This window comes from Aulonocara stuartgranti (assembly GCF_965226115.1).
Source record: "Aulonocara stuartgranti genome assembly, chromosome: 16".
Classification (NCBI taxonomy): Eukaryota; Metazoa; Chordata; class Actinopteri; order Cichliformes; family Cichlidae; genus Aulonocara; species Aulonocara stuartgranti.
The window spans coordinates 20662755-20675571 of record NC_138952.1 but is presented as its reverse complement, the minus strand read 5'-3'; the positions used below and the strand labels follow the sequence as shown (position 1 = coordinate 20675571).

Sequence of the window (12817 nt, the reverse complement as noted above, 5' to 3'; positions counted from 1 at the left end):
ATTTAGAACTCCAGCTCTTAGGTTAATTTGTGTATTACTGAAGTTTGGATTCCCCTAGGGCATATACTGAAATTCTATTGGAGGGAGGAAACAAGTCCCGCCCACTCCGGTTGAACCTGAATGCAACAACACAGGAGTGGGGAAAAAAAGCCTGTTGTTTCTTCTTCTTGTTGTTTAGGAATGAAAGTAAAAGTGATTGTGGTACCAGCTTGATAATGTCCAACTACTTTCTCATGGTCTTGGTGAGTAAATGTTTTAGTAAGTTTTTAGCTAAGCTGATTTAGCTAACTGTATCAGCCAGCGAGAGTTGGGTGTGGTTTCCTCACCTGGGTCATCCTTAAAATGCAGAAGTACATCTGTGCTGTGTACTTTTAGTACTTTTATGTTGTTGTTTTTTTAAGTGTTCATTGTTTTCAGTAGTGCAGTATATGATTTAATTCACAAAATAAAGTATGTAATCATATTCCATGGTTTACAAAGTGAATGAAATTGTCATTATATTTATTCTGAAGATTAAGCAGAAATGTTGGGTCCCTGTAGCCACAGATGACTGTAACATTGTGACTGTATATATTAATGGTTTTATTATTATGCGGGCTGGGCGTTCTTGGAAGTCTTTTGAAACTGGAGTCGGAATATGTATTTCTTCTTTAGGCTGTGTGTCAGGCAGGACTAAGGTCCTAAACGTAGGACTCAGGAACAAGGCTACGATGCAAGAGAGACAAAGGGCAGGGATAATATATATATACACACAGAGGGTAATGAGGGAACAGACACACAAAGAGAGAAGGAACAGAGGAAAAATGAAATAAACAAACCTAGCAACTCAGGCAAGTAGGAGACAAAAGGCACAGAACACAGGATCATATCAAGCACAAGGAAAGTAAGCGTAACCCCACAACCAGAAAGCTGAAAAACAGCACAGAATAAAGGATCATACTACTACTGCGGTCTGGCCGGGGCCTGTCTGTGTGAAGTTTGTGAGGCCAGACTGTGTCTGTGTGGGTTTCCTTTCACTGATTAGACGTGCTTGCTAGGATAATTGATGCTTCTAAATTGTAGGTGGGGGTGTTATAGTGTGCGGTTGTCTTTTTCTCTGTGTTGGCCACGTAATGGACCAGCGACCTGTGTCGGCCAGTGGCAGCCAAAACAATGTGTGGGTGGACACAGAAGGAGCAACATATTCTTAAAATTATGTCTGGAGGACATCAATCAAACTGTGTCATGCAAATTGGCTTTAAATTAATTTAAGGTTAGATAAAATAATGTGTAGCTTATTTATTGAGTTCAATTCCACCATCAGGCCTGGGTCTTTCTGTGTGGAGTTTGCATGTTCTCACTGTGTTTGTGTGGGTTCTCTCCAGGTACTCCAGCTTCCTCCCAAATTCCAGAGACATGCAATTAGTAGGGATTAACTGGAAACTCTAAGTTGCCTGCATATGTGAATGTGAGTGTGAATGCTTGTCTGTGTCTATGTCTTAGCCCTGCGACAGGCTGGCGACCTGTGCGTGTACCCTGCCTCTCCCCTAAGACAGCTGGGATAGGTTAAAGTGCAGCCTTTTCTGATACAAGTCATTGATGAATGAGTCAAATTAAGTGGCCACTAAAACAAAAGGTCTTGCCAACTTGTCAGTAACTTTTGAAAGCTTGATGTAAATGTGGTGTAATATGTGTCCCATCTTGCTGCAGATGAACCATGCCCACTGATTTTGGTACAAAGTCCTTGGAAGAAGTTCCTTCTCCTTGCACATTTGCAGCTAACCCAACAAATGCAGAAGTCACTTGTGCTAAAGCATCTTCAAGTGTGTGTCAGGCTACAGCAGCTGTGAACAGTGGTGACAGGTTACCTGCTGATGATGAAGATAAGGATGAATCATTCACTGAGACTCAGCTGGAGAACACAGACGAGACTCCTGATGAGACGAAGTGGATCCGTCCTGATTTGCCCAGGAGATGTACTTGGAAGCTGGGCGCGCCCATGTCAGAGTCGCCTCATAGCCACTCAGCATGGTAAGAGTCTGGAAAAAATAAAGAGGTTGCTGTGTAGAGGAGAGAATGCTCTGAGCTTAAGCTCAGTCTTTAAATAATGAAACTCTATTACAGCTGTAAAAGAATGTTGATTCACAAACAGATGTCACACATACACTCATGGGCAAACATATAAATAGTCAACCAGACAGCAACAACTCAATGCATGTAGAGATGATCAAGATGATCAAGATGATCAAGATGACCTGCTGAAGTTCAAACTGAGCACCAGAATGAAGAACGGTGACTTAATTGACTCAGAACTATCAGAAATTGCTGATCTACTCAGATTTTCTCACACAATCATCTCTGTGCTTTACTGAAAACGGTCAAACAAAGACAATAATATCCAGTTCTCTGGGGGGGAAATGCCTTGTTGATGACAGAAGTTAGAGGGAAAAGACTTGTTACAACTAAGTTATCAACATATCAAACCTAAAACAGATGGGCTACAGCAGCAGGCCACACTGGATGCCTCTCCTGACAGCTAAAAACCAGAAACTGAGGCTACAGTTCACAGGGACAACTGGACAATAGAAGGTTGGAAAAACTTCACCTGATCTGAATTTGGCATAATCAACATAAAAGCATGGATCCATCCTGCCTTGTGTCAGTGGTTCAGACTGCTGGTGGTATAATAATTTGGGGGGTATCTTCTTGGCTCACTTTGGGTTCCTTAGTATAAACTGAGCATCATTTAAACCCCACAGCCTCCCTGAGTACTGTTACTGACCATGTCCATCACTTTATGACCACAGTGTACCCATCTTCTGATGCCTGCTTCTAGCAGGATAGGACACCGTGCTGCAACGCGCAAATCAACTCAAACTGGTTTCTTGAACATGATGATGAGTCCACTCCACTCAAATGGCCTCCAGTCACCAGATCTCAATCCAGTAGAGCATCTTTGGGATTTGGTGGAACGTCAGGCACCTGGTCTGCAGCACCAAATGGGTCATGTCACCCATTTGATGCCATAAAGAATTAAGGCATTTCTGAAAGAAAAAAGGGCGTTAAACCCAATGATAAAAACGTGTACCTAACAAATTGGCCAGTTAGAGCATGTTGTAGTGATACTTCTGATACGGTATTTCTGGTATTTTGAAATTAAATTCTCACGAGATGTAATGAACATGACATGCTGTATGGTATCTCCAAGATGGTAATGACTGTTAATTGTGTGTTATCTCGTACATTACAGCACCAAGCCCTCTGGCATCCTCTCCAGCATCCTTGAGAAAATTGGACACACACCTCTGGTTCGCTTGAACAACATCCCAAAAGAGTTTGGGCTCAAGTGTGATATCTGTGAGTATGAATGTAAAATGTGACACACCCACACATGCCTGGATATCAGTACAAGCAGAATCCATAAGCTTCTCTGCACACAATCACTTTGACTATTTTTACTTTCAGTTTCTGCAAAATCTTCCAAATAAACATTAGAATGATTATTATGCATTTCGTGCAGATTCATTATGTGAATGAATCTGCACGAAACTTCGCTTGTTTAAATGGGAGAAGTAAACAGCAGGGCCTTGAATGACTGTGGCACAGCCGTAGAACAAGCAAAATAGCTGAGAAGGGAGCGTTGAAGTATCATGTTTCCTACTGTGAGACTGTTGTTGTTTTGTATGAGGAGGCAGCTCGTTCCCTGGATGGAGAGGTGAGACTGAAAGACTTTCTTTCTCTGTTGGATGAAAGAACAAAAACACCTGTAAATTAAATTGAGCTGGAAAGCTGAAAACTGTTTGCGCCACCTGTGTTTCACACTGGCGGCCCATCTCAAAATCCAGGTTCTTTGATCTTTTCAAACCTACGTTGATGATCCGAACGCAATGTGCCAAACACATTTAGCTTTTCCAAGATGAGAGTATAAATTCTCTATAGGCTCCTCTTGTTCATGCGTTTCTTTTATCTGTTTATTTATTCATTTCTGTTAGTTTAATTTCAGTTTTTACACATTATCTGTGTAGTATGACAGTATTCTTTTTAACGGGTGACTGTGTTTAGTGGCCAAGTGTGAGTTCTTCAATCCAGGAGGCAGTGTGAAAGACAGGATCGCCCTGCGCATGGTGGAGGACGCCGAGAGAGCCGGGGTCCTTAAACCAGGAGACACCATCATCGAGCCCACCTCTGGAAACACGGGTACATGAGTGTGAATGAACAAATGGGTTGAAGGCTCAGTGTTTGATACGGTTTAACATAAACCAAACTGAAGTGCAGTATTGTAGCTCCATGATGAAGGAAAAAGGTCATTTAAATAAATCTTGCTCTTTGTGCAGGTATTGGCCTCGCCCTCATAGCTGCAGTAAAAGGCTACCATTGCATCATTGTGATGCCTGAGAAGATGAGCATGGAGAAGGTAAGTAGCCCTGTTTCTTCTTCTTCTTCTTTTCAGTGGGAGGAATGCATTGAAGTTTCATCCTCTCCTGTGTCCTAGGTGCATGTCCTGAGAGCTCTCGGGGCAGAAATTGTCCGCACACCCACAGCTGCAGCTTTTGATTCACCAGAGTCTCATATACGTACGGCCTGGCGTCTGAAGAACGAGATCCCCAACTCGCACATCCTCAACCAGTATGGCAATTCAAGCAACCCCCTGGCTCACTACGACACCACGGCTGAGGAGATACTGGAGCAGTGTGATGGTTCGAGCTGATAGAAACTCTGATTTTTGATGCATCTTCTAGCTTGAGTCTAATTTTTGCTGTACATGTTTAATTCAACAACTGATTTTGAGGGTAATGAAAAGAAACACATGGCTCTGCCACTAAGTCTTTTCTTTCTCTCCCTTCACTCATTGAAGTAGAAAGTCTGAGCCTGGCTCTGAGGAGCAGCGTTAATTTTGTTCTCAACAACCATATTTTTTTTCCTGATGAAAACAAGAACGGGAAAAGACAATAACCAAATAAAAACGAACGCACAAAAAAAGTGTCAAAATTATGTTTTGACACTTTCATCAACAAAAAACAAAGTATAATGAGAATTTCTGGAGACATGAGGTGGGACGAGTTTGGAAGTGATCCAATCAGAAGTAATCTTTTTGTGCACTGAGGTTAGACTTGCACATTTGATCTGCCCATGGAGGCGTGTGAAACAGCACATTTAACTCCCGTTCCCACTGTTTCTCATGAAAACATGACAAAATGTCGACGGTTGGGAGGAGACGAACAGTAAACCTATGGACAGATTCCACATTATTTGCACAAATGTATTAAATTACTTTTAATCATACAAGAAACATGCCTGAAACACTGAGCTGTATATCAAACTGCACGAATATATGAAGGCATATAGCTTGTCCTCTTTGTTAAACCTTGAAAATTCCTCTAATCGTTCATATTAGCTTATTAGGCATGAATGTGAAATTATATTATTATTAAAAAAAAACTTTTTTACAGCTTGAAAAAGAAAATGTGTTTTTGTTTTAGGTCAGTTGGACATGTTGGTGGCTGGAGTCAGCACAGGCGGCACGCTCACTGGTGTTGCTCGAAAGTTAAAGGAAAGATGTCCAAATGTCAAAGTGAGCACCACACAACCTATCAGTCCACAGTCTTTAATGAATGGTTTTTATTTACTGTATTCTTCTTATTATTATTTCTGACTCACACTGATGCATATCCATCAGTGAAGCAATGCATGTATTGGCAGCTCCATCAAACATTACTTGATAACTGTTTAACCCTGCAGTGTTTGCAGCCTCTTACCCAATTCCTCATGTCTGTTTTTAGGTAGTCGGTGTGGATCCTGAAGGCTCTGTTCTGGAAGGCTCAGAAGGGAAGAATAAAAAGTTTCCATTTGAAGTGGAGGGAATCGGCCTTGACTTCATCCCCACAGTACTGGACAGATCTGTGAGTATTTTTGTTAACGTGCACATTTGTAAAGTGAGTATTTTTGCTAAACGCCCGTCTTTGTTGAATCTGCACAGATTGTGAATGTCTGGTACAAATCAACCGACACAGAAACGTTCCTTATGTCCCGCAAACTGATCAGAGAGGAGGGTCTTTTGTGCGGTAAGTTCATATCAGTGAGTTGTGGTATGTTATGAGCAACCTCAGTTTGCTCTAAATGATCGATTTGCCTGTTTTGCTGAAGGTGGCAGCTCTGGCTCAGCGATGGCAGCAGCTGTGAAGATGGCTCAGCAGCTGGAGGAGGGGCAGCGCTGCGTGGTCATCCTGCCTGACTCTGTCCGCAACTACATGTACGAGACACAATGGCAGATACACTTTGAATCCAGTGAGAGTCTGGAGTGCTCACAGGCCTTCATGCCTTCAAAAATACAGTTGTGGGCAGACGTTTACATGCACTCATCATGCCCATGAACATCAATACTTTTTAAATAGGGGTGACGTTAGGACTTTTCAATGGTCATTTCACAAGTTTGCTATTAACTTATAAAACATTTCAACCGATGTTACTGCTTTTAAACATGCTAAAGAAAAATCAGTAACCTCTGCAGTTAGACATCAGAACACAAACACACTTTCTTTTTTATGTGGATTTTTTTCTACAAGACAAAGGTGAGAGAAAATGAGAGATGGCTTTCAGCTGTTATGTTTTTTCATTTTTATTTTTTACAGCCACGTGTCTTTCCTGTCCATAACTGAAATGCTGCAACCATTACAAAACAGATTTTCTAGAGTCAGACATGTTTTAGGTGGAAGTCTGACCAAACCTCAGCACACTTCTTCAAACTCACCGATTTTTACCTGCAGGTCAAAGTTCCTGACGAATCAGTGGATGTGTGAGAAAGGCTTCCTCTGCTTGGACGCTCAAATAGACCCAAAACCCTGGTAAAAAACATCATAATAACAAAACACCCCGAATCAGCTATAGCTTATACCCCTCAGAGGAGGTATGACGGGGCAGGTTGGTGTTAAAACCTCTGTTTTTCCGTCTTGCAGGTGGTGGAACCGGACTGTTCAGAGTCTACACCTGTCTGCCCCCCTCACTGTCACATATTCTGTGTCCTGCCAGAAAACCATTGAGATCCTAAAGGAGAACTCACTGGATCAGGCACCAGTCGTCACTGAGTCAGGGTATGTCTCTTCTTCTCAATATCAGGTTAGTATTATAAATGCCAGGCCTGAGGCTTCCTGAGCCTTGGTCCCTGTGGGACATGGGACAAGTTCCTGCCTTCCTGTGAATGTTGGTACTTGGCAGTTCTTGGTTGCCTGGGGTCCTGTCCTTGACTTGTGCCAGGATGACTGCCCTCTAGTGGACTTAACTACTCATTGCCTCTGGTCAATTGATTCAGCTTGCTAAGATGTGTGTTGTAGTTTAAAGACGTGTGTGGGCAGTTGGACGTCTGATGGGTATATACACATACATTACAACCCTGTCCCTCCAGTGTAAATCCCCATGTGAGGTAGCTTTATTTGAGTGTGTAACCATATAAGTTGGATCTCGTCTCAAGATAAACTCTAGTTAAAAACTATATTGATTAATCGTCCAGTTTGGTTACCCATTTTTTAATCTTGACATTTGGTTGAAATAAGCAGACAGAGACATGATGGGTTAGTCTTCTCGTCACCTGAGTCTGATGGGAGTTTGTGGGTTTTGTGTATTTCCACAGGGCCATCCTGGGAATGGTGACTCTGGAAACCATTCTGTCCTCTCTGTTGGCGGGGAAGGTTGAACTTTCAGCTGCTGTCAGCGCGGTGCTCCTCAAAGCCTTCAAACAGGTCAGTCAGAGAGTGCAGAGCTCTTCATGGCGACCTTTGATGACATAATGAACATTTTTACACGCTTGTTTAATCTTCCTCCACTTGTGCTTTCAGGTGCACCTGACAGACGACCTGGGGAAGCTTTCCCATATCCTCAAAACTGATAACTTTGCCCTGGTGGTTCACAATCAAACGCAATGTGAGAAAATTAATTTCCTAAATAGTGTTTATGCAGGACATTTATGTGCAGATCATTTTTATAATGAGCTGTTTATTGCATGGTTGATAAATGTCATTCACAAAGCTGCGAGGGCTCCACTTTTTTGACTGACTAATGGACCAAAACCAAAGATGTGTTAGGTATGGCTGTGTGCAGGCAGGAATAGGACCCAAGGTGCAGACTCTGGAGACAGACGTGAACTCAAAAAGGCTTTAATTTAAGACTCAAAATATAACATGACTGAAAAAACTCAAAACAAACTTAAACTAGAAAAATGACAAAACACACAGCAAAGTAAACGGTAGATCGCGACACAGACACAGAGAAACACAGGGCTTAAATACACAGAGGGAGCAATCAGGGAATGGGTAACAGGAGGGAAACACAGCTGGGGCAAATCAGAACTGACGAGACCAAAGAAGCATAAACTGAACACACTGAGAAAAGACAGAGACCTTCAAAGTAAAACAGGAAACACATAACACAGACTGAACAAAGACACAGACTCACATGCAGGCACTACAAAGGGAACAGAGACGTGGGAACAGGGCAGACACAGACACTGACTGAACACGGGGATATAGGAACTTAAGATACACATAGACGCGAACTAGACAAGGGGATGCAGGTGATAGGGGAGACAGAGCAACTAAAGACGACAGAGACATAAGCCATAAGACGGAACTCAAAGAAACCAAAAACTAGAAATTATAAATAATAACATAAACTCAAAAACCCTGGGTCGACGACCCAGGCATCCTAACAAGATGTTGAATTACAGTCACACAAAAGAGACCCAGAGGCTGGATTAATCAACTGTTAAATGAGTGAATTATTACTCCCCCCCCCTAAAAAAAGCTGATATTTTATTCACAATAGAACTGATTTTAAATTTGATGTCTGAATGAAGTTGGGACACGGCCGTGTTCGACACTGTGTAACATCCCCTCTTCTTTTAACTGCAGTTCTGGCTTTCCTTTGTTGTTTTCCTTCGTGATGCTGCCATCAAATTCTGAAGTCAACATTTAACGCTTTAAACATTGTATTATTATTGTAACGGTGTGTCTCAGTTTAAAGATCTGATATATTTTCTATATTGTAAATAAAATACGTGTTTATGAGATTAGCAGATCTGTGTCCATCAGCAGTTTTGTGTCTCTGTGCAGACGGGGTCGATGGGTCGGCCCTCCAGAGGGAGATTTTATTTGCCGTCGTGACATCGATTGACCTTCTCTCCTACATCACCACACACGAGGGGCAGGACTGCAACCATCAAAGTCAGGCAGTGTAACCCAGTGACTGTGTCCTGTTTAAGGTGGATTTTACTCTCTTCTCACTGAGACACAGCAAACAATCACCTACAGTGTCACCGAAATTATAAGATATACAGTCGCAGAGAGGACAGAGAAGTTGTAATTATATTTATAGCTGTTGTTGTTGTTGTTTTTTGGGATTTGTTGACAGTTGAAGCAAAATAGAAAATAACATTATCTTTTTTTAACTTTAATCCTGTCAGTGTTGTTACAAGTAATCTGAGTGTATTCACCTTGCAGCTTTAAATGCTGTATGAGGGACTTTACCATCATCTTTCTGGAGCTTTTTGACTCTTTTCTCCGACTTGTGCGAAATGAATGTGTTCCCTTCACCGTCAATAATGCAGCGACCGGCTTAGGTCTGATATCTACATTTAATCTTTGAATGGTGGAAAGCAGGCCTACAGTCTCATTTCTTACAGAATAGTTCAGTGTTTATATTCTTTGCATTTTACTCCTACTATTAAAGACTTGAGCCATACGGAAAGTGTGGGGCCTTACAGATTCTGGTTTGTTTTGCTTTTCTGTGACATGTTTTCATTAATTTGCTGTATTTCCTCTTAGCTAGCAGGTACCTAGAAACCTTCAAACCAGGTACCTGCAAAACAGAAAGTGATGATAAATTCAGCTCACTGTTTTACTTACTTACTTGTTAAGCTTAGTTATAAGCTTGTTGCACAAAAAATGCTTTTGCAGTGTAATTAAAGTGAATAGAGCTTCAAGGTTGTCCAACTTTTCTCTTTAACTAAGTTTACGGCACAGCTCATAAAACGGGGTTTGTGATCTGGTGTTGCTGCTTTCTACATTTTACTTCATTTAAAGGAGGAAACAACCTCAGTTTAACGTTTCAAACTTTTTTTTTCGTTTTGGCTAAATTGTCACTTGTGGCGTTGTTATTGAGGGTAAGGGCTTGCATTTCAAGCTTACATTAAATACTGTGAGGACACCTGATTATCTGTTTGTCAAGTTGCACCGTGGGAAATGTAGGCATCATGCAGTGAAAAGACAAAAGGTATCGGCTTCTTCTGCAGAGATACTTTGAGGCCTTTTCCGCTGTTTATACAGCGCTATTAGCGTGTAATGATAAAGTAGAGAAGTTACACTTATTTTATTAATTATTTTTTTCATTTGCTGCTCAAACATTAGTTCAAATGTCTTAGAACAAAGTAGAAAAGGGACAATGTCAGATTTTGTTTTATTCATTTTCTTATTTTTTAAAGTCCCTCTTGTGCTCCAAAACATGTTTGAGGATGTTTCTATTCTACTGCTTAATCTGACACTAGATTTCATTTTTGTCTATAGTCGATTTAAATAGAAGACATGCATAAATGCTGGCATGTGCTTTTTTTTTAATTGAGCATTTCTCTCACTTCTGTGCATAAACCTAATTTTACTCACTGCTCTGCGTTGAAGTGTAATGACTCACTAAACCACAGGGAGGGAGTATTGGCACAGGTAGACCAGCTGTGCAGCTCTCTGTATATTCAGTTCCTCCTGGACACACACAGATTGTAGGAGCGTCATCCTTCTGACCTTCAGCCAGTAATGTCAATAATTCAAGGTGTAACAAGGTGTAACTTAATGCCCTGCCTTGGATTTAATAAACTATCTTGACAACAATTAAAGCTGAGACCAAATGGCAGCTTTTTTATATTGTTTTTATTGTATTTAATTTTTATTTTTGTTTTGAAAGCTTTTATTGTACATAGATAAAAGTGCAAAAAGACCCAAATAAGAAGGAAATGACATGAAAGTCATGTCTGAATGCTGATTTAAAACAAAAAGATGCAAAAGTGGATAAAGGAACATGCCGTATTTAAACTTTCTACTTATTGTTGACTTTTTTTTTTTCTGCAAAGCTTTTATTTTTCTCAGCCGTGTTTTTTCCAGCAGCGAGTCTGGTCAAAGAGAAATGTGCTGAAAGTCTGCTGCTTCCTTCCTTCATTCTCACCTGTCGTTGTCAAGGAGCACATCACATTTAAAAAGCAACACACTGTGATGTATCTGTCATGTCACTGCACCATTATTTCCTGTCTTGTAAAAGACTTCGTTTTTAAACTAACAAGGTGACCCTCACATCAAAATGACCATTAACACCATCACTCTAAAGAGCCAAACTAGTCATTGCACAACCAATATCAGAGCAGATGGAAAACCACTGTCACACTCTCCCTGACTGTCCTCTGCACATCACAGCCTCGCCTGATCTGTCATCACCAGCAGGCAGAGGCAGTATCCCATGATGACGCTGGTCTCTTTCTGTCATTAACACCAGGCTGTATCCATGTGCTTACACGTTGATTTCCAGAAACTCCAACTGGATTAAGTGACCCCCTGAGTGTAGAAAAGCCTTCTAAAGCAGCTATAACAATATTTTGTAGGTTAAAATGACATGGAAAGTGGTTTTTCATGGTAAAAGACACATAATTTAAACTTCTTATCATCAAGCATAAGGAATAAAACCACATACTTTGACTTTAGTAAGTTATAGTGCCAGAGGCACACAGACAGACGGGCTTTCACACTTTCATTTCCTTGTTTTAAATCTCTTCAATCTTTAAAGCCCTGCTGAGTTTCTTTACCCACTCTAACATAACACTACTGCATGCCGATGTGGGTCTATTTAGTTTGGAAAGATGGTTGTTTAGATCCGGCTGGTTTTTGACGTAAAGAGAAAATGAAACCATTTTCAGAATCAACAGGTTATCCAAAGTGCTGCAGATTGCTGCCAGTGTGTGACTGGCGACTAAAAACAGTCGGCGCATTCGAAAATTAAGCATGACGCACTTCCAGCTCAGGTCCTCTCTGTCTTTCAATGCTTCTTTTGCCTGCTGGGATAATTGCAGAATTGGAGGTTAATTATTTGCCCTGGGCCTGCAGGCTTGAAGCTACTAATCAGGAAGGGCGTGTTTGAAGTCACAAAACAGACTTTTAAAAGCAATCAAAGTTTTAATGTTACACCACAGACAGAGGGGAGCTCTGGAACACTTAAATGACCTTAAACGCAGAACCTGACTTAGTACAATACATCTGTAGAGAGAGTTTGCAGTTTACTTTTCAAGGCTATTACAATATGCCTTAATTTTAGGGGAGCGAGACCAGTAAGCTAAAAGACAAAAAATGAATATTGAGCAAAAAAGGAGTTCAGCTTATTGTTGAGGTCCTCCAGTTCTCATGTGGCCCCTTGGGAAAATTAGTAATCCACTATATCTTGCTAGTACGTTTACCTTCTTTGATTTTTTTCTGACATGGCTCTTTATTGAATAATAATAATAATGACAGGAATTACAAAGCCTCCTTTATAATTCCTAATAGTTTAAAAAGGTCTTAGTAAATTAAAATGAATAGACGTGTTCACTGCCAGACTTACATCTATGCATAAAATACAAATTAGCCTGTTAGCTTAGCATAGCACTTAGACCAAGCAGCACCCGAAGCCAAAGTCGGACGCCAAAAACAATGAATCCTTGAGGAGGCTGGCTTAAAAAGCCAGTCAATAAAAGATGGATGCAACCAACCTGGCTTGAGATTGATAAGTTGTTATCCAAATACCATAACTTACAAAACTGACCACATTTTCCATTTAATAT

General features: G+C 40.9%; 1 protein-coding gene across 1 annotated transcript; it reads left to right on the top strand.

Moving 5' to 3' along the window:
* The first annotated feature begins 30 nt into the window (after window positions 1-30).
* LOC309690663 (cystathionine beta-synthase-like) lies at window positions 31-10852 on the top strand. The gene is made up of 15 exons (XM_082507878.1): window positions 31-242; window positions 1690-2010; window positions 3230-3336; window positions 4042-4176; window positions 4314-4393; window positions 4472-4676; window positions 5460-5551; window positions 5760-5879; window positions 5957-6041; window positions 6124-6229; window positions 6744-6821; window positions 6933-7067; window positions 7604-7712; window positions 7809-7893; window positions 9081-10852. Exons 2-15 carry the CDS (start codon window positions 1697-1699, stop codon window positions 9203-9205), a joined length of 1776 nt encoding a protein of 591 aa, XP_082364004.1. The 5' UTR covers window positions 31-242; window positions 1690-1696; the 3' UTR covers window positions 9206-10852.
* Window positions 10853-12817: the final 1965 nt, after the last annotated feature.

What these genes read in the sequence shown, in the direction of transcription:
- LOC309690663 (XM_082507878.1), top strand. Translation starts at nt 1,697, where the DNA reads ATGCCCACTGATTTTGGTACAAAGTCCTTGGAAGAAGTTCCTTCTCCT. An exon ending in CCACAGTACTGGACAGATCT is followed by an intron (nt 5,880 to 5,956) that starts GTGAGTATTTTT and finishes GAATCTGCACAG; the next exon opens with ATTGTGAATGTCTGGTACAA. An exon ending in GGTTCACAATCAAACGCAAT is followed by an intron (nt 7,894 to 9,080) that starts GTGAGAAAATTA and finishes GTCTCTGTGCAG; the next exon opens with ACGGGGTCGATGGGTCGGCC.